The 21,850-nt window shown below is 45.9% G+C and overlaps 2 protein-coding genes across 8 annotated transcripts in view; one reads left to right on the forward strand and one right to left on the reverse strand.

The window, feature by feature from the left end:
* Positions 1–212: 212 nt before the first annotated feature.
* LOC117588773 (glutathione S-transferase theta-1) lies at positions 213–2,103 on the forward strand. Its single transcript, XM_034280262.1, has 4 exons — positions 213–353; positions 1,082–1,225; positions 1,297–1,719; positions 1,790–2,103. The coding sequence occupies exons 1-4, from the start codon at positions 260–262 to the stop codon at positions 1,933–1,935; spliced, it is 807 nt and encodes a 268-aa protein (XP_034136153.1). The 5' UTR covers positions 213–259; the 3' UTR covers positions 1,936–2,103.
* Positions 2,104–3,885: 1,782 nt separating this feature from the next.
* LOC117588771 (GTPase-activating protein pac-1) overlaps positions 3,886–21,850 on the reverse strand; it is a 49,935-nt gene continuing 31,970 nt past the window's right edge. For 4 of the 7 annotated variants that reach the window (XM_034280254.1, XM_034280253.1, XM_034280255.1 and 1 more), the window contains 11 exons: positions 11,510–12,307; positions 10,986–11,296; positions 10,846–10,914; positions 10,325–10,772; positions 10,163–10,262; positions 9,994–10,092; positions 9,590–9,931; positions 8,561–9,529; positions 6,858–7,115; positions 6,128–6,644; positions 3,886–6,052 (listed from right to left, as the gene is read on the reverse strand). In XM_034280254.1, coding sequence (XP_034136145.1) covers positions 4,404–6,052; positions 6,128–6,644; positions 6,858–7,115; positions 8,561–9,529; positions 9,590–9,931; positions 9,994–10,092; positions 10,163–10,262; positions 10,325–10,772; positions 10,846–10,914; positions 10,986–11,296; positions 11,510–12,307 — 5,560 coding nt within the window. In that variant the 3' untranslated portion in view covers positions 3,886–4,403. Of the gene's footprint in view, positions 6,053–6,127; positions 6,645–6,857; positions 7,116–8,560; positions 9,530–9,589; positions 9,932–9,993; positions 10,093–10,162; positions 10,263–10,324; positions 10,773–10,845; positions 10,915–10,985; positions 11,297–11,509; positions 12,308–15,965; positions 15,987–21,850 lie in introns of those variants that run through there. The other 3 variants (XM_034280259.1, XM_034280260.1, XM_034280256.1) reach the window with 3 other exon arrangements.

Here is a 21,850-nt window from a genome sequence, read left to right on the forward strand (position 1 = left end):
ATGATTAGGCACCAGGGGGAAACCGTCTTATCACACGCTCTTTGAGTGCCTAATTTCGCCTTGCGCTGTTTTACTTCATTTTTGTTTACTTGCCTCCCCATTCGCATTCGCCTTCGCATTCGCATTCTGTATGTTCGGTATCGTCGCATCAGATCGACAAGCATCCATCCTCGTATGTGCATAGGTATATAAGTGGCACCCCTGCAGCTGCAGTCAAGCCATTCCGCCGAAGAGTCGAGTCGTGATCACAACAAACAGAATGTCGCGCTTGGCAACATTGTTGGGCCTCAGCCAGGGATCGGAGGATCAGCAGCAGCTGCAAACGGCCTTTCAGGAAAGCAATAGAGCAAAAAGTGAGTCCATCCATGAGCAATACGCATAAGCAATAGATACAAAAATATATGGTGTGATCCCATATTCCATTCCGCTAATCATTTCGTGGCTTATTGTGATTGATGAGCAGTGAATGTGTCGCACTTGAGATTGTGCTAAAGATATATTTTCCTTAGTTCAGAGCAATGCAACATTTTCCACTCCGAAAATATATATTTAGTAATACATTCAGGCTTTTAATTTGTCTTTGAACCTGTAAAAATCATTGAACATATAATTTCAAAGAATAAACGGGTTAGCTCCACTGTGCATGGCATTTTTTCCAACCCCTTGAAGACCATTCCCCATTCCGTTCCTCTGCGACACAGCAAAATATCACGCCAGCTACATTTGGCAAAGCTTTGACTTCAAGGGAGCTTTTCAGCTATCGCAAATGTTTGTCGATAGCCAACGTACTGGCTGGCATACGCATGCACGGCACGCACATACTCTCTCGCGCTCTCATGCTCTCAAGCTCTCTCTCAACTCTGTGATCAATTGTCGTGGATTAAGCTTTGTTGGCTGAGCTTTGCGTTTGCTTTGCGACAGTCGAATAACTGTGCTTCTGGTGAGTGTGAGTGCTGGTGCTTGTGGTGCCCTCCCCAACCAATTTACCGGTTAGCCGCTGTCGGCTATGCGGAGAGAAGAAAATAATTGTGTGATCTTTGGACTGTTGTTGCAACTCTGTTTTATTTGTTTTCTTGTGCAGCTCCCAGCAGGCAGACAACGAACCTGAAGATGTCGCCGATCAAGTACTACTACGACCTCATGTCGCAGCCCTCGCGGGCCTTGTTCATCATATTTCGACTGAGCGGTATGCCCTTTGAGGACCGTGTGGTCGCCCTGAGGAACGGTGAGTGCTGTTCCCCTCACTAATCGTATGCGGGGCCAATCTAATCTTTGCACTTTGTCCCGCACCCACAGGCGAGCACTTGACCGATGACTTCAAGCGCGATATAAATCGCTTCCAGCGCGTGCCCTGCATCAACGACAACGGCAACAAGCTGGCCGAGAGCGTGGCCATACTGCGGTATCTCAGTGCCAAGGGCAAGATACCTGAGCATCTGTATCCCAAGTATTTTGTAGACCAGAGCCGTGTGGATGAGTTCCTCGAGTGGCACCACATGTCACTGCGCCTCACCTGCGCCATGTACTTCCGCACCGTGTGGCTGGAGCCGCTGCTCACCGGTCGCACGCCCACCGAGGCCAAGATCGAGATGATGCGCATGCATATGGAACGCAATCTGGATGTCGTCGAGGAGGTGTGGCTGGAGAGCAGTGATTTTCTCACTGGATCCACGCTCCGCGTCGCAGATATATTTGCAGCCTGTGAGATCGAGCAGACGCGTAAGTCTTTTGGATTCATCTGCAATGTGAGAGTGTACTCTCTGACCCCTCTCTCTCTCTGTGATTTTAGGCATGGCTGATTACGATGTGAGGATCAAGTATCCCAAGATTCGGGCATGGCTGAAGCGCGTGCGCCAGAGCTGCAATCCCCACTACGATGTGGCCCACGAATTTGTCTACAAAATTTCGGGGACGGGTCCTCAGGCCAAGCTCTAAGCAATACCATCATCACCATCTGTGTTGCCCAGACTGATTGTCATTTTGTACATACATAGAAGATCATTTTCATTGTTTTAGGATAGTAATAGAGTCGAAAGGATACAAAGTGTCTTGTTTCTGATTTATTCTTGTACATTTATTCTTAATATTTGTTGTTTCTCTTTATTGTGTCGTCATTTATAGCATTCTAGAAATCCACAATTATTTGTTTGTTTGAAAAAAAATCATAATAAAAATACAATATACACATACAGTATATAGTAGATGTACATACATACATATATGTACACATAGGTATATAATATATAATAGAAAATACAATTTTAAAAAAATAACTACCTAAACTCTAACAAAAAATTGGCTTTTGTTTAATAATAATATTTATATAGCAACGTTACGCGCTTGGGGGTTTCATTTCTATCATTCGTTTCCTACTCTCCTCTTTCCACGTTCTCTCATTATCTTCTGGTTCGCTAGAATCCCTTACCGCTTTCTACATGTTCTTTCCGTGTCGGGTAACAAAACAAAATGCGTACAAAACATATTTATATAATATTAATAAATGTATGCTTGTTATGGGGGAAAAAGGAGAAATGAAATCATAAATTTAAAATGAAAATAAATTGTATATACAGCAGAATTAAAAAATAAAAATAAAATAAAATAATGGGTGGATATATACTATACAATGTTCGTGTGTGTGTGTGTGTTTGTGTGTGTATATATTTATGTATGTAATGCTACACACAACTATGAGCTAATTTATTAATTATATTATACTTTCAATTTCTTTCTTTCATTGTCGAAAAAAAAAACAAAAAAAAAAAGAATATGATTCTACAAACCACACAAAAAGTATTTCATAAAATATATATATAAATTTATGCAGTTTCTCTATACTTTGTTTTTGTTTTTTTTTATCAAATATAGTCGCTTTATCTCAAGTATGCATCATTTTGAACCAAATATTGTAATATTGTTGCTCAAGTGTCGCCTGTCTGGGGCGGGTTGGAGGATGCTCTGCCTGAGGTTGGAATATACATAAATGTACATTAAATTATATGTATATTTATATATCTAAAATAAATCTTATTCTTCTTATGCTTCTGGCAGCACCATCCGTGGCTCAAACAAACAAACAAAAATAAACAAATTTAATTTTCTCTAATCCAAACAAATTTCTATACATAAACAAATCACGATTTTGACGAAAATGTTAAAACAACTAATTTAAGGCACCAAAAATGGTTATTATGCACTGAATCCTTTGATTTCTCTATCCATTTTCTTCTTCTTCTTATGGCAGGTACACACACACATATACATACACACATGCAGACGAAAAAGAAAACTTAAAAAAAAAACGAACAAACAACATTCATATAAACAGGAGACTTGAGGATAAGCCCATCTTTGGGTAACGAGAGGTGGGTGGGGAATCTAGGATGGAGGCACAGGCACAGGCACACACTCTGGCAGACAGACAGACAGGCGACAATGGAATATAATATTCGGTGTGTGTGTTTTTTTTTACCTATAAACATAAGCATATGCACATACACACCATATATTTAATGCATGTTTGTTGTTTGCGTGTGTGTGTGTGTGTGTGTTTGGGTGTATATGGTTAACAATTTGTTGCATTCGTTATGTATGACAATATTACAAATATATAGTGTATATACTATAAGGTTATTTATGCGCATGGTTTTCTTTTCTTTTTGTTTTTTTTTGTTTTTTAACTGTACTGTGTATACGGTTTACAAAATAGTTATCTCTCACGCCTCCAACCACTCGCTCTCTCCATCTCTCTCTATTTCGCTGTCTCTCTCTCTTTGTACCGCTATCTCTGTATATCCACTCGTTCGTCGTTTCTTCCGTCCGTTCCGCTTCGCTCCTCTTTCCTTAGTTTCCATATACATTTGTATGTAGTATATTTATATTTTGTTTTTTTTTTCTTTTGTTTTTTGTGTGTTTGAGTGTGCGAATAAATATAGTCGATTCTCCTGAAACATTTGTTATCTAGGATTTCTTTTGTGGTTTTTGTTTTTGTTTTTGTTTTGTTTGCATTCGTTTTGGGAGTTGTGTCGCTCTCTCTCTCTCTCTCTGGCTACTGCCTCGCTCTCATCCTCCCATATAGAGTGTCCAAAAAGATCTAAGATCTAAATGGCAAGGACTCCTTTGCACACATTTATTTGTAGTATCGGCTTTCCTCTTTGTATTCTCGTTATCTGTGTTATCTGTGTGCGTATGTCGTACCCCCCAATATGCTTCGAAACCTCCACTCACGGACACAACTCCCCATCGATCCCTGCATAGACATAGACATAGACACATATACATACAACATACATATATGTATACTTCTCTCTACATATATGTATATAAACCATTATGTAATACTAATTTAACTGTTGTTTGCTGCTGCTGTAAGCTCCAAATCATCTCCTCACATATTCGCCGCTCTAGTAGCGTCCGCGATTGATATTCTTAATGCGTATGCCCACCTCCAGGACTTGATCACCTCCGCCTGCAGCAGAGCCAGCCACCACATTGGTGGGTGTGCTGCTATTGCTGCTGCTACCGGAAGATGGTGGGGCATTCGAAGCACCACCAGCACCAGCACCAGCACCTACTCCTGCTACTCCTGCATTACCATTGCTGCCATCGCTTTGTGGCGAATTGTTGTTGTTGGTGCTGCTGTTTGAGGAGCCACCGCTGCCGCTGTTACTGGAGCTAGAACTCGAAACAGTGCCGCCGGGCAATTGCACATTCAGATCGCTGGTAACACCGCCCGTACCTGTACCCGCACCCGCACTCGAAACCGATCCCAATGCCGTGCCCGAACCCAGGCGACGCAGCACCGTGGTGGTGGTTGTCGTTGTGGTTGTGGTCTCCGCAGCCGCAGCTACATTCCCGCCAACGCCGACAACCACAACCGATCCCTTGAGCAGCTGCTGCTGATGATGCCGGTTGTGATGGTTGTAGTTAATGGCGGCCAGATCGTGGCCACCATGACCACCGCCTTGGCCTAGAGCTTGACCATGGCCATGTCCGTGTGTGCTGCAGCCCCCATTGGCCGAGTAGTCGTGCGGGCCGCCCACGGTGTGGCGGCGCTTAATGGATCGATTTTGCTTATTCTGGATCTGACGCTTCTTGGTCAGATTCATGTCAGTCTTTTCGTCCTTGGTCAGGCCCGTGGCCAGGGCCGATGATGGTGACTGACAGCAGGCGGCCACCGTTGCCACAGTCGCTGTGGCCGCTCCGGCCGCCGTGGAGCTGCTGCTGCTCATGTGTCGCGTCGAATAGTTGCGACAATTGAAGCTGGCACTGCGAAAGAGCCGATGGTCCCGACGCTTCTTGTTGTATCGCTCGAGAAAAAACGACGGCGATGGTCGTTCGCCTGCCAGCAGCAGCTTCTCCTTGGGATCGCTCGTGGTTGAGCCCTCCGAATCGTCGTCCTCGGATGCAGCACCACCACCGCCACCAGCACCGGCGCCATGATGTCGCTCGTACGCCTGCGATGTGCTGAATCTCAGATGCATATTTTTGCCGCCACTTGGGTTCCCTTGGGCTCCTCCTCCCGAAATGCGCTGGGTTACGACACCTCCAGCACTGTTGGTGGGTGTGCCCGCCACTGGGGTGGATCCTCCACCTGTGCTGGCGCTGGTGGGCGTTGCAGCTCCGCTGGCCGGTGCCGTAGCGCTGCCCGGATGTATCTGTATCTGGTGTATGGGCACCGTGGCTGAGTGCTGCAGCTTGTGCGCTGCCTTCAGTAGGCTGGGCGGCAGGGGTGCCACTCCAGCCATAGCCATGGCTTGCTTCATGGTCGTGGGCTTCTCCTCGGCGCCCAGCGTATTGGTGGCCGTGCAGGAGCGGCTCAGGTGCAGCGAATGGGGTGCATCCAGGGGACAGAACTGATGGAAGAGTCGCTCGGGCGACTCATCCGCATAGGGAATGTTCTCAGAGTGCAGATGCAGCGGCTGGCCGAGTGTGTGCCGGCGATTCTTGGGGAATTCCGGTGATCCATTCTCGTCATTCGACTCTGAGCCGCTCCGTAGATTCCGCAGCTTGCTGTCCAGCGTATCCGTGATGGTGGTGAGGGACATGGAACCTAAATGCGAACATCAAATGCAGAGATTTGGAAAGAAGTTCCTGTAGCAAGTGCTGGAGCACAAAAGAGACCTACCTGTGTCGCTCAGCCTGCTGCTCGAGTCGTCGTCGGTGAGGAGTATGGATATGTCCACGCTGCTCCGCTGCTGCTGCTGCTGATGCTGCTGCTGATCTTTGCCATGTCCCAGGCCTAGGCCCAGACCCAGGCCGAGGCTCAAGGCCAGACTGCTGGCAGAGTCCACGCTCGTTCCAGAGTCCTTCTCGTCCAGACTCGCTTTGCGCGTCTGCGAGCGAGAGACACCGCCGAGGAACCCCACACCGCCGCCCATTGTGCTGCGCTTCTTGGTGCCTATCAAGGAGGCTGCGGATGATGCCTTGGACGCCGCTGCTGCCTTTATGGTGGCGGCGGTTGTCGAGGAGCTCGAGCTTGAGGCGCCGCCAGAGCTAAACTTTGTGCTGTGGCTGTGACTCTGACTCTGGCTCTGACTGGTGGTGGAGGAGGAGGAGACTGTGTTGGTGGTGGTCTTGCTGCTGCTGTGCAGCGTGGAGCTGCTGCTGGTGCTGCTGGCCGATACCTTGGTGTAGTCCAGCGACTGAAAGTGAACGGAAGGAGGAGGAGGAGCGGGCAGGATTAAAGCAAAGTCACAAATACTCTGCACAGCCTTGCGCTGCAGTCGTCTTTGTTGTATGGTTTTGTGATTGGTGTTGGTGGTGGTGGTGGTGGTGGTGGTGGTGGTTGTGGTGTTGGTGCAAGTGGAGATGGTGGAGTGGCTAGTAGTGGAGCTGCTTGGACTACCGCTGCTTACCAGAACACTCTCCCCCGAATATGTATCCGAATTGACGGCACTCCGCTTGCCATGGGTGCGCCGACGCAGCTGTGGAATGAACCGTGAGGTGCGCGTCTCACGCTCTGTGATCCTCTCAATTTTCGACAGATTATGCAGCAGCATGCTCGTCTGATCCTCCTGCGTCTGATGCTGCGGCTGGGCAGCACTGGCCATGGCCGTACCACCACTAACATCAGCCAAATCCGGCAGATTGCCGCCCTCAAAGTAGTATTCATACTGCGCGAGAAGAAAAACATTTTAAATTATATTACAATTCGGTTATTAATTGTGGTAAAAATGGTGTTGAAAATGCCATAAAAGAGTTTTCCTTTTTCTGTGTGTTTATGCCCTTAACATACCGAATATAAATCAAAAACTAAATTTATTGACACTCATCTGCTGTATGCATCGTAAATCGCAATCAGATTTTCACCCTTTGTTTGGGCGGAAGGGGACGGTGCTAATTTAAGAAATACACTTGTTACAATGCGAGCATACAGATATCTGGATGCAAAACTTGGTTGCCCTATCTCTTACAGTCTCTGAGATCCAGGCGCTCAACAAGACGGACGGACAGACGGACGAACGGACAGACAGACATGGCTCAATCGACTCGGCTATTGATGCTGATCAAGAATACATATCCTTTATGGGGTCGGAAACGTTTCCTGTACATCCGCTCTTCGAGTACCGGATATAATAAAGAGAGCTGCAAATGAGGAGCTGCAGAAATGATTGGCCCCAGCAGGATCGTAGCAGCCACCTGGTCTGTGGTCCTGGTCATAAGCAGCTTCTGCATCTCAACATTCTTCTGGCTTTGGCTCGATTGCCCCCCGGCAGAACCAACTTGTTTGGAATCAATGGGAATGTTAAAAGAGCCCTGGGACCATATCCAAAGGCTATCGTCGTCAAGTGTGGCTCGTTGGTAATGCTGTGCGTTCTAATATTTTATGCCAATGATCTAAAAAAACGCAGAAAAACTGCAGAACGAGGAGCACGGTCAGGAGAACGAGGAGGAGTTCGAGGATTAGGAGGAGGAATGCACCTCAGAAGATTAAGCAGATTATATTCAGGAACTGGAGGATGCGTTCAACAAACTCGCTTCAATCCTTTAGTTACATTTTTTAGTTGTATTTTGTTTGAAATTAACAGTCGTCCAATTTGGCATTCATATATTTACGACAAAATGTTTGCCCAATCGAAGAATACTTTGTTCATTTTATACCGCTAATATCTAGCTGATCTTTGGTTACATTTTTGGATACAAACAAGACGGACAGAGAGATATTGATGTTGATCAAGAAAATATAAACTTTGTGGGGTCGGAAACGCTTCCTTCTGCGTGTTACATTTCTCCCCACAAATACAATATTTCCTATTTACTCTTTGAGTACCGGGTACCATCAAATAATCTGAAAGCCATTCCACCAGAGCTGCCAATGCTGTCAAATGCTGCATTTATAGGCAGAACAACCTTCGTATGAATTACATTTTCATGCGATGAAGTTTATGTTCTTAGCCAAGACAATGAACAACAGAAAGAATCTCTGGCATGCCCGATTCAGTAGAAATCTTATAACTCGTTCGAACAACAACATCCTTTCGGCATTTAGTTGCCAATTGAAATTAGGAGCTGCCTGAATCTAAATTGTCTCGACATCGCATATATGTATTTCCCTCACCTGTGTAACGAGCAGCTCAACGATGCGGCACTGATGCTTCATATCCTTAACGGCCGTCTCGAGTGTGTCGTTGGGCGTGCGTATGATCGAGGGACCAAATATGATGGCCAGATTCTTTGGCTCCATGCGGTTTACCTCACAATTGTCACTGACGCGACACAGATGGCGAATCAGATGCTTCATCGTCTCGTATGGATGGCGTGGCAGCGATTCGACAATCTCCCGCAGCAGTACGATCCGCTCCAGGCCGAGCTTCTTGTCGGCCTCAATGAAGTTGATGTAGTAGCTGGCCGGCATGAGGGCGTCGGGCAGGCTGCGTATGAAGAGCTTAAGCAGACTGCTCACCACATTAACGTCCTCCCAACGCACATCGATGGCACAGCTCTCGAACTGAAAGTCCTTGGTGTTCACCAGCTCCGAGAGTTCTGAAATGGCCGCCTTATTGCCGGGTATCCGATAGATACCCACCACACTCAGCCCCTTGGTCTCCACAATGTTGGTGCACACCTCCACGAGATGGGGGACATATGGATTCAGCTTGGACATCGGACAACTGCGCAGCGGCACCCCAATAGAGCCGCACGTCTTGACGGCACACGACGACGGCGATGCCAGATCTGTGTGATGATGGGAGACACCGCCACTGCCACCGCCTCGACGGAAGAGTAAATCCTTCCAGTTCTTTGACTTTGGAGAACCCAAATCCTTATCGGGCAAATGCTTGTGGGAGGACGATTTGCGGGCCTTCATCACCGGCGATATGGAGTCACTGGTGGCGGCCACAATTGCCGCCGCAGCAGGCAACGCAGCCACATGATGATGCCCCTCCGCCATGCCACCGCCACCCGAATGTGAGCTCAACGGCGAGTTATCCACGCCAGCGCCACCAGTCACATCATCCAGATAGTGGCTGGCTGTGGCCACCGTCTTTTGTGGCTCTGCCAATTGTTTGCCCTGCTGCGGTTGATCCTGGAGATATGGGTGAGAGTTAAGAGGAAACACACATGAAACTAGCAGCTTTGAGCTTACATTATCGTCATAGTTGAGGCTATCCTTCCACTGTAGCAACCCAAACAGTCGCTTCATCTCGTTGCTGTTCTTTGTCTTGAAGAGTATCTCCGTGTAGGGACCACCGCCGGTGCTAGTGGCAGTGCCGCTGCTGCTGCTGCAGGATGCTGCCATTGGTTCATTGGCGCTGCTGCTGCCCGATGAGGTCAACTTGTCATGCACATCATCCAGATTGAGCTCATTCCCAAGGCTCGCCAAATGGGCACCGCTCGGCGATGGCTTCGATTGCATGCGTATCAAGTACTTTTTCTTATCCAGCGACTCGTCGAAGAACTTAAAGTTTCTAATATCAAGTTCTATCACCTGCAGGGGCAAGAACATATATATATTAAAACTGATTTTATTTGTGGATTCTTGGCACTTACATTGTGCTCCGACTTGGCATGACGACCCGAGTAGATGCGCAGCAGATCGCCCTTGATCTCCAGCTTCACCTGACGCCACGAACGATACTCGGACATGCGCTGAAGGGAAGAAAGTGAAACAAAGATTTATGGCAATGGGCATAAGCTGGCATCTGTGCTAGCCACTTACCTTGCCATTGATGCAGGAGGATTTAATTTCAATATCCGTTTCAAATGCCTCCAGTTCATTGGGCACATACTTGCCATTCAGCTCGGCATCAATGTGGATGCTTAAATGGAAAATAAAATTGAAGAACAGAGGGACACACACATGGGGGAGGGACACACTCACCTGCTACGCATATCGCTGCTCATGGAGGCCCTGCGACTGCTGCCATGAGCCGATAGACGCACATCCTCTAGGCCATTTGGTGTCTCAATGAACTCGTGACCGCCGCCAGTGTTGCCGCCAATGACATCGTAGGTGGGATCGGGATGTTCCTCAACCAATGATTTGGTCTTTTGTGGCTCCACAAGGGGTATTGCAACTGGAATTGGTGTGGAAACTGGGGCTACATTTGCTACTGCTCCTGTTCCTGTTCCTGTTCCTGCTCCTGCTGATGCTGTTGCTGCATCTCCTGTGGCTGCTGCATCAGGATTGAATTCGGTCTCGTTATTGGTGGCCCTCAAATAGGAGATCCGACGCATTGGCTTGCCCTCGTCGAAGGAGCTCGAGGACAACGGCTTATAGCGCCTTATCACACCAGCACTTGAGCTGCCAACAGCAGTAGCAGCTGCTGCTTCAGAGACACAGAGAGACAGGATTAGTTTCTGGTATATTTTGTGGTATTCCCAGTGCAGCTAAAGACTTACCGCTGCTGCTCTCGGAAATATCTGCCAAGGCGGCTCCTGCTTGCTGTTGCTCCGACATTGCGCTAAACTCTGCCACGGGGAAAGGTAGAGAGAAATACCAAACTCAATTAGCAATTCCCAAGATTTGGGGCAGAACTCACTGTTAACCACCAACGGTGTGGCGGCATCAATGGTGGCATTAGCCAGCGTTGCCTTATGCAGCTCCATGCGACTGCTCGTCTGTCCATCCACAGTATTGGTGCTTTGTTGCTGCTGATGCTGGTACTTGGCCAGCGGATGCTGCTGCAATGACTCGTATAGGACACTCTGCTTTTTCACAGTCGAAGCGGCCGCGGCTGCTGCTGCTGCACTTGTGGATGCCGATGCCGCCTCCAAGGCGCTGGTATTGATCGACAGCGGCTTAAAAGGATCAAAACCCATGGACATATGGGACACTAGTTTGCGTTCAAAGCTGTGGCAGAGAGAAAACATTTAATTAGTGTTTTCTATGAAAAATGTACATCAAATTTAAGGAATATAAATCCACACTGAAAGAGTGGATATTTTCACACCAAACGAGAAGCTTGCTCTGTGGACTCAACCGATGGGCGCTGCTGCAAGACTATTGATGATATTCTCTCATCAAATGTTTCCTCTTTTATTCTTTCTTTACTTTTTTACTCACACTTTATTGGTCACTCCGGTCTCTTGGAGTGTCTCAAAGTAATCCAAATCCTTTGAATACTTGGCATTATTATTGATCATCTGCACCTGTCTCTGCTGCTGCTGCTGCTGCTGCTGCTGCTGCTGTTGCTGTTGTGGGTGGTGCTGCTGTTGCTGCTGATACTGTGGATGATTCTGTAGCTGGGTAATGTGATGATAATGTGTGGATGAGCTGGACGATGCTTGTATGGGCACCGTCGAGGAACGTTGCACTAGTTTGCCGCCTGCATAGTACATGTCGAAGCTGCCCTGCTGTTGCTGTTGCTGCTGCTTCATGAGCACCTGATGGCGACCGCGAGGCGGTGGGACAATTGGAGCACCTGCTGTCACTCCTGGCGGAGTGTGCGAGGGAAAGAAATGCTGATGGTGCTGCTGCTGCTGCTGTTGTGGCGTTTGCTGCTGCTGCTGCTGCTGCTGTTGAGCCGGCGACGATTGCGCCTGATTCCCATTGGTCCCAGGTGTGGTGGTGGAGGAGGAGGAGCTAGAGCTAATGGTGTTGGGCACCGGCGACTTGAGAAATTCCTCCTTCTGCTTGATGGACTCACGCAGCCGGATCATCAGGTCACTGTTTTCGCTGCCGCCGCTGGCAACTGCACCACCGTTGCCACCACCAGAGCCTGAGGCGGCATGGCTAACATACAGGGCCTGACTTAGGGCGCTGCCGGACTTTGAGTGGCGTGCAATGGTCGTGGGGCTGGAGGAGATGGCCGTGAACGTGCCTGTTCCTGATAATACTGTAAGATTCGGCGGCTGATTGGCACTGAAACAATCCAAAAAGAGACAGAGAGAATATCGAGAATAAGTTTAATGATTAAACAGAGACAGATTGATAGAGAGTGTTTGTGTGTCTGTGTCTGTGATTCTCAATCACCTCCGCTTGGAATCGGCCAGTCTATAGCTGCCGCTCTGGCCAAATATGTGCAGCACAGCATTCAGCACATTTCCAGCCACTAAAAATAAATACATTTATACCAATACATTTAATATCTATGTAACTGCCTAACCATCTACATCATCTACATCTACGAAATCAATTTCGGATAATCTTTACAGATTTTTCCTGCATAAATCTTTGCCTTGGCAGAACTTTTCTTGTGTTAAAACGGAGACTCAAAGATCACTAACAGAAGGCAAAAAGTCTCGCGTAGTTTCGTCTGTGATTTTGATGTTTAATTCTCTAATTTTGAGCAAAGAAACGCACAAGGCACCTGGCATTTCATGCCAAATATTTATCAATTGAATCAGCGATCAACGATCAACGATCCGCGGCAGAAGTTCCAATTTGGCAGTCAACCAAATAGAGTTCCCCCGTCAATGTCTGAGACACTGTCACTGGGCAGGGCAGGGCAGGGCAGAGGCAGGGACAGCTCTGCTGTGGCACGTGCCATCACCAAGTGCCTTCGGTATGGAGATGGCGAGGGTGAGTGATAATGATGATGGCGTGCTGTCGTCATACGATGGACGCATGCGCAATACCCTCCGATCGATCATGCATGCTGGTCACGCTCTCTTCTTCAATTCAATTCAAGCCGATTGCCAAATTTTTCAAATTCCGTTTTCATTTACACACTTTGAGGCTAGCACCGTCATGCCACGCCCCCTTATTAATTTATGAATTTAACAAAAATTCACTTTTGTTTTTTTTTTGAACTCTTCTCCATGAACTTCTTACTGTAACTGATTGCAATCGCAATTTGCACTTCAAGTAAAATCGTAATATGCTTCATATTTTGTATTTATTTATTGGTTCTTTATATATTGGTTATTGGACACCTCGACAGGCACTGACTGGTGCAACTGATCGAACGGTGGGGCAAGTGCAACGCTTCAAATGTTTATCCCCAGCTGCAGAGCCAGTTGTGTTTGCCGCCCAGAACAGGAACAAACAAAAACAGGTGTCTCGATCGCAAAAAAAAAAACGAGAAGAGACGTGTGAGGCGCTTCTTACGCGTCACAACATTTATACCCGGCACTCAGTACTACTTCTGCAGCTTAGCGGTTATTTGTCAAATTTTACATTTTTTCTTCATATGTCATCTACATCTACAACACTTCTCACGCCAACACGCTCCTTTAGCTCACCACCCTCCCCCCTAGAGCCACACACTGCAGAGTCAGGGCAGAGACGCGGCAGAGGCAGAGGCAGAGACGTGTCTGCGCGAAGCTGCGAAACGGGGTGGGTTAAGCCACTGGAAATTAAATTCTTCATTGTGGCTATAATAATGATCTAATCGGATCCCAATGGTGATCCGATAGATATGGTCATTCCCTACGGAATGGCGTTTTTAGTTTTCTTTTATCTTCAAAACTGTAGGTTTGGGAGGTTTTCGCCCTTTTGCGGGGGCGGAGGGGGGCGTGGCTTATTTTTGAAATACACTTTTAATAGTGTGAGCATACAGAAGTCTGGATGCAAAATTTGGTGGCTCTAGCTCTTATAGTCTCTGAGAACTAGCCGACAAACAAGACGGACAGACGGACGGACGGACAGACATGGCTCTATCGACTCGGCTATTGATGCTGATCAAGAATATATATACTTTATGGGGTCGGAAACGTTTCCTTCTGTGCGTTACATACAACCGTTATTCCCCAGAAATACAATATACCCTATTTACTCTTCGAGTACCGGGTATAAAAGAGAAAAACTAAAAATAAAATAAACTTTTAGTTTCGCGACAGGCACCGCCACAAACTTCTGCTTGCACTTGCACTTCTGCTTTCGTGCGATAAGTCAACTTTCACACATCCCACCCTCGATTAAAAGTTTAAGTTTTGCAAGAAGCACGCAGATGGGGCAAGATATAGAGAGGGAAAGCGAGATTTAGGAGTGGAACTCGCATGCTTCTTTCTAGTGTTTTATGCATGGATGGATAATGCAAATGTGCAACAATTTGCCACCGCTTGGCTCTTATTCTAATGGACTCTATTTTCAAATCAGAATTACAATCACAATCAGAATTAGTACTCATAAATATTTATTAAAGGTGCTAAGGGTAATTAATATGTATATCTAAAATTATTTAACATTTAGTTAGTTTGGTAAAGTATAAATAAAGTTAGTAAATAATATTTGAAGAGGATTTGTCTATTTGTTCATAGCTGAAACAAATCCATTCGATTTTTCATTTAAACAAATACTACAGAATTGTTGTAAAGCATCACTTTCTTCACTTTGATTTAAATGAATGTTGTACAAGTAACAAGGAACATTCGAAAAGGAAACATTGTCGTCTCAGTTTTGTTTGTGCAAATACAAGTAACGGATGTCATGGCTCAAGTGCAAAATTCTCTGGATTTTCGGAGAGCATGTGCAGGTGCATGTGCAGTTCATGTGTTTCTGTTTCTGTTTCGTTATCGGTCAGCCATGGCCATGACCATGACAGATGGAGAGGAAGAAGCGATGGAAGCGTTGGCCCAAGGCACAGGCGAACCCGAAGCCGAACCCGACCCCAAAAACCACCCCATATTCTGTATGCTCCACATCACACTGGATAGGAATAGGAGAGGAGAGGAGAGGAGGTGAGGTGAGGGGGTGGAGCGGTAGGTACAAACATAGTACCAGGTATTACACGCTTTTCCTATTCCGGCTCGTGTCAAAGCTAATGACCATGACCATGACCAGGACTCATGGACTTGCAATGCACTCTCTCTGCCACTCCCACTCCCACTCGCTGTCCACCTACACCTACATACCTACCTACCTACCTACATGTGTACAGTGGGGCCTGGCCGTCAGTTAACTGCGCAAAAAGCCAAACAAATTAGATTTAGCCATGGGGCAAAAATGGTGGCAAGAGCCGCAACAGCAGCAGAAGCCGAAGCAGAATCAGCAAAATAATTCAATTTCATGTGACACAAGGATGCCGACAGACTGGTTGGCAGAACGAAAGTTGAGGGAACACAGGGGAAAAGGAATGAGAGAGAGAGAGAGAGGAAGCGGAACATAGGCAGATTGAGAGCATAGCAACATTTGCCTGCGGTTATGCACCGGAAAATGGAAAATTAGTTTAACTATTCCATCCCCGTCTCTGTCTCCGTCTCCGGTCCCCTCCGCAACCTTTGTGCAACCTTTGCCCTCTCAAGTTTCTCTCTGTGTTAGAGAACACAGAAACTCGCTCCTACCTGAGGGCACATCACAGATTGTGAAATGAAAGTTCAAAGTTCTATAAATAGTTGACAGGCATACGCCGGGTATGCATGTGTGCGAGTGTTTGCTAGAAAGGATAGGTAATTCAATTCAATTTCGCTTCTAAAAGCCTTTCCCACACTCAAAACTCAACTCAAAAGCCGATGAAGGAGAGACCGACAGACAGACTGCCGATGACGGTCAAGGTTAAAAGTTAATGAATAGAATTATCTCTGCGTCTCTCTACCTCTACCTCTACCTCTACCTCTGGCTTGCTCTGTTTCTGTTATTATTGCTGCTGCTGCTGCTGCTGCTGCTGCTACCTGTCCTCTTATTTCTTCAATATTTGGATCATATTTCAAGTTGCAAAATAATAGAATATCGCCATCTCTGTTCCCACTGCATACATTTCCATAGCCTAGCTTTCAGGGCAGCGAAACTGACCGCAGCAGCAGCAGGAGCATTTAAGCAGCGGCCGAACAGCAGCAGCAAAATGCAGGCAGAGTGGATCTGGTAGAGCACCAGCAGCACGCTGAAGATAACAGCACAGGCGGGAGCAAGAACTGGCTACAGAGATGTAGTGGGAGAAGTGCAGAGCCAATTGCTGCCAAAGAGAGAGAGAGAGAGAGAGAGAGAGAGAGAGAGGGGAGAGGTCGCAGGAGCAGAGAAGAGCAGCAGAATAACAGAAGGCAGCGGGCAGGGAGAATCAGTGCTACGAAATGTGAGAAGCAGTGGGTGAGAGAGTGGCAGAGAGCGGTGCCAGCCGAAGCAGCAGGCAGCGAAGCTCACTGCAGGAATTGGAGTAGCAGCAGCAGCAGCAGCAAATGCAAGCAGCTACAGCGACAGCAGCAGGTAAACGGTAATAACGGTAGATTCATTGGATCAGGGCGCGAGCTTTTTGCCTCTCCAGCAAGTCTGGGAGTGCGGGTGTGTGTGTGTTAGTGCGTATGTGCACGCTTAAATAATAATCTATGCATAAGCTCCACTACACGCGCACGGGCGGCCACTCAATTGACACGCGCACACCAAAGGGCACTCATATAGGACACAGACAGATAGCAGCACTGAGAAAATCCGATTAAGAAAACCAGCTACGACGTACCTAACATAAAACCACGCGCGATGCAAAAAATATTTCTCAAAAAAAAATAGAAACGTTAATTTTTGTTATGTTTCTTTTATGTGGGAGGATACTTTCATATTTCATATTTCATATTTCATATATTCAAATTAGCATCATTGCAATCTGCATGAAATCTTAGGAGTACAATATGCACTAGATAGCTTTACTTATCATGAATATCAAATATTGCTTGATGGAATTCGATATTCGCTATAACATATTGATCATATGAAGCTTGCTGCCAGACAGAGAGCCAGGCACCGTAACAAAAAATAAACAAATCTCTTTCTCAAAATACCAAATGAATGAGGAATTCGGCGCACATATTTCTATCCAGATATTCAGCTTAAAGTTGAATTTCAGCTGTCGTCAACAAATTGTAGGATCTACAAATTTGATATGGGTCGCCCCTGGTGGGCAAATTTAATCTACGAATGCCAAACGAATTCAGCCACGAAATTGAGACTTAATTTCAAATGGATTCATATTATGTATGGATACATTTATGTATGTGATTTTCTATAGATATATGCGCACTTAGCGTTTACATGTAACTATTCTTATGTTCACAGCTGTGCATATGCATATGATCCACCGAAGCATTGTCACAAGTGGTGACTCTTACATGTACAATTCAATTCGGTTCGGTTCGGTTCGATTTGATTCCGCCCACACATGCTAGCATTCGCCATTCTCATTTTCTGCCGTCATAAGCTCTCGCTCTCCCCTGTTCCTCTTTATTCTCACTGTCTCCACTCTCACACCGCACTCTCTATATCTTCTCTCGCCACACACCTATTGTTGTTGTCTTATCGATGAGAGGCAGCGGCGGCAAGCGGTGCGAATGAGCTGTATCTGTATCTATAGAGGCCATACCACTCGCTCACATGTATTGGCAACGGCACACACACACACACATACACACCCCCATCCCCTCTTTTCTGTTACACTCTCTCTCTCTCTCTCTCTCTCTCTCTCTCTGTCTTTTTCTATCTATTGCTCCCCATTCGGTGGAGCCAGTGTGCTGGTGTGTGTGCGGAATTTCGCGCTTTATTGTCCGATTGTTGTATCTCTCTGTGTGTTGCACACTGAACCCATTCATTGTTGGGCCTCTTGCGCTCATTGTTGTTGCTTTTGTCATCGGTTATTGTCTGATTTGCGTTTTTCCAACGATTGCGGGACTCTCTTGCGACTCTTTGCAATTAACAAGTCATAAATAAAAAATTGTTGACACATTTGATAAGCAACAAAAGGGCCCAAAGGTGGGGGGTGTGGGGCCAGGGGAGGCGGCGGAACCTGTCAACAGCACACAGACACATACATGCATATGTGTACATAAGTATGCAGGGCAGGCATACACCCACGCTCCACCACCCCTTCGCCCCATCTCTTCCAACAATCAGTTACTTGGTGTGAATGATTTTGATATCGATTTCGCTGCCGCTGCCATTGAAACTGCGACGACGCCTGCGTCAGCAGCAGCAGCAGCAGCAGCAGCAGCAGCACTAGCGACGCTGCAGCGACATCAAATCCTCAATTGGCCCATTGTCCTCCATTCTGTCCTTCGCTGCTCGAATGCAGCCAACAGTTTGGGGTCGGGATCTCATATTTTCAAGGCTTAAAGCGACAGAGAAAGATGTGCGATCAGCTGAATATTTCCTGCAAAAGCTAAGAGGGAAGGAGAGACGCTTCCAGAGCTTAGCTTTCGCTCCACTCTCACTCAGTCTTGCAACGACCATGACCACCGAATGACTGTACACTTTTCACTCTCTCAAGTGTGTATGTGCATGATCACTTGATGCTCTCTCCCACCATAGCAAGAGATCAGCTGTGAGGGAAGGGAGTATCGATGGGTAGAAAGTGAGTGTGAATGAGAGAGTCGAAGAAAAATGTATCAGCTGATCGACGGATTTGTTTTTCTAGGTGTTTAGGAAGATGAGCACATAATGGCAGCTCTTCTCCCTAAAACAGCAACAACGATGGTTGTTTGCAACTGATTTTAAACCTTTCATTCTAACCTTTTCTTCAACGACGAGCTCTTTTCCTCGACCGACATTGCAGAACCTTTACATGTACATGTGTATCTCCGTGGGACCTTTCGCTGTGGATTCTACTGTCTGAATGACTTTTTGTCTTGTTTAATTTGTTTTTTTTTTTTTTTATTTTTTTTTTTTTTTTTTTTTTTTTTTAAGTTTAATAAATTACTTTGAAACAACACAACTGGAACAAAATTAACGCCTGCAGATCAAATTATTTGTTTTCAAAAGTGCACAAAGTTTTCAACAAGCAGGTAATATAAAATATTCACTTAACCAGTAGTTAAAAGTGGACAACAAAGAGTACAGAAAATCCATTCAGTCGGTAGGAACTCCAAGCGAGTGGTCAAACATATCATCCATCAATGGAAAACGCTTGAACTTTGATATAATGATTAGTGTTCGTAATCTAATTAATGTATGTTTCAAGGTCTCTGAAGATGGTTTTTTCTTATACAATGGTTAGTTCTTCTTTGTAGAGCTCTCTGGCCACACTCGTTTTTACTTTCGTCATTTATCACTTGAACAAAAAAAAAAAGCAACCACTACGATATTTGCATAGTATAATAAATCAAGCAATAGAAGACAAAATCTATAAACAAACAAAACGGATACACAACAAAAACGAATGCAAATTAACTCACAAGAGATCCCCCCCTCCAAATAAAAATAGTATGCAAAATTGTAAAACATATAAACAAAATAAGACGGTATGGAAATGTAACAAATGTTTTGCTTGCCGCGGGAATCACTAAATAGGTATGAAATCTGCGCGCTCCGCTTGCCGTCGTCGACTAAACTAAAGTACAGCGCAGAGTCCATGCAGCTAAACTAAAATCAAAATACAAAAAAAAAAAAAACCAGCAACAACAAAAAATACAAAATAGGAAGAAAACAAAAATGAAATAACAGAAATTGGCTTTGTGTGTGCATGTATGAAATTCATATTAAACGGCAGAGGAGGCACCGCGACTGAGGACTGAGGCAGAAGCAGCAGCAGCAGCAGCAGCAGCGGATAAACGAACCCGAGCAGAGGAGACTCTGTCACTGCCAATGGGAGAAACAGGAAGGCGGCAGAGGCAGAGGCAGAGGCGGTGACGGAGGTGTAAGCAGAGACAGCGACATAGCAGAGCAGAGTCCGGTGGCGTAGCGTGGCGCAGGCAGAGGCTCAGAGCACAGGCAATTGAAAGAGACCCGTTGAGTGGGCAGCGCACAACGAGCTTACGTACGCGACCCACCGGCTAGAGATGGGCGCTCGGGTCGGGTTATCATCATCGTGGACCCCGAAGCGACACGAGAACCGGGGGCATAACGCATAACGCACTCTAGCCCACCCTAGCTCCTGCAGGTTGCCATTCCCACTCTCATCCACTCGCAGGTAAATTTGATCTACTCAAAGCGACTCGAATGCTATTCAACAGATGACGATGAAACACATAATCAATCATAATTATAATGTATATAAAATGTAATGCATGTAATTATAATATGTACACATTTACATTTATGGTTGATATGCAACGCAGTTTACATGTTACATAATTATGTGTTCTTTTTATACCCGGTACTCGAAGAGTAAATAGGGTATATTGTATTTGTGGGGAATAACGGTTGTATGTAATGCGCAGAAGGTAACGTTTCCGACCCCATAAAGTATATATATTCTTGATCAGCATCAATAGACGAGTCGATAGAGCCATGTCTGTCTGTCCGTCCGTCCGTCTGTCCGTCTGTCCGTCTTGTTTTTCGGCTAGTTCTCAGAGACTAAGAGCTAGAGCCACCAAATTTTGCATCCAGACTGCTATATGCTCACACTGAATCCAGTGTATTTCAAAAATGAGCCTGAAAACCTCCCAAATCTACAATTTTGAAGATAAAAGAAAACTAAAAACGCCTTAGCCTTTACCCGGGATCTCATGCTCTCCCATTACTGCCCCATCTCTAGACAACCGAGTGATGCTCGCTATTCCTTTTCCATTCATTGTCAGTTTTGTATTTTATTTTCTCTTCTTGATTTTTTTCTTTCGTTCTGCTTTATTTGTATTTTTTCTTAACATTTGATAGCCAATAAAAAGATGAATAAATATTGAGAGTAGATGACAGAGGAGTGTGACAACTGCCCACCGAGTGCGTTTTTGCACAACAGAAGGATGGGCGAGCAGGCGATATGCATGTGACATCTACAGCTCGCTCGGGAATCACTATCAGTGTCCACCGAGTGACTGGCCAAACACTCGGCGTTGCTTCGCAAGTACTCCTCCCCCATTAACCTTGTTTATTTATTCTCCCAGTGGCCGCGGGGGGACGTGGGGATGCAGAGAAGGAGAGGAATGTGGTGCAGTGTGGAGTGGCAAGGTGTGGCTAGGGGTTGGAATATCTAACAATCGAGCCACCCAAACAAGGGGTGGGAGGAGTGGCGGATACGTAATGGTCAATGCAAAAACAAGTATTTAAATTTGTCTTAACGCACAGTGGAACGAATTGCACTCTGAATTGCATTTCATAGAATTACCGATTGTTAGGTTAATTAAACCTTTTTTTTTCTGTCGCCTAGAGCAGAGACGACAAGCAGTACTCAGGACTCAGGTCTTCACTTGAATTCTGTCACCATAACTTATGATATTTCTGACGAACTCGGCTTAGTTGGTGGTTTTATAGAAATGTAATCCACTGCTGCCGAAGCATGGCATTTATATGGAATTTGCATTAAAACACACACATTCAAGGTGTAATTTTTGGAATGGAATTTTCTGTGAATCAAAGGTATCTTAAAGAGCGGAGAACTTTAAGCAGGTCTGGGAAATAAATGAGAATAGTAAACGAGTCACATATTACTTAAAGTTCATTTTATGTATCACTTCATTGTCTATATACAGCAGCACCTATCGGTTGTGTTGGGTAGCAAGAAGAAAGCTTCAGAATATCGTAAACATAATACTCTCTGCGGCAGCCCATGCAACCAGCACCACATTCCGTAGGTGAAGCATATCCGCATCCACTGTGCGCGCACATGCAAAT

Source organism: Drosophila guanche, unplaced genomic scaffold, assembly GCF_900245975.1.
Source record: "Drosophila guanche unplaced genomic scaffold, DGUA_6, whole genome shotgun sequence".
Classification (NCBI taxonomy): domain Eukaryota; kingdom Metazoa; phylum Arthropoda; class Insecta; order Diptera; family Drosophilidae; genus Drosophila; species Drosophila guanche.

Coding starts and splice junctions, on each gene's coding strand:
- LOC117588773 (XM_034280262.1), top strand. CDS start 260: ATGTCGCGCTTGGCAACATTGTTGGGCCTCAGCCAGGGATCGGAGGAT. Junction 354..1,081: donor GGAAAGCAATAGAGCAAAAA/GTGAGTCCATCC, acceptor TTTCTTGTGCAG/CTCCCAGCAGGCAGACAACG. Junction 1,720..1,789: donor CTGTGAGATCGAGCAGACGC/GTAAGTCTTTTG, acceptor CTGTGATTTTAG/GCATGGCTGATTACGATGTG.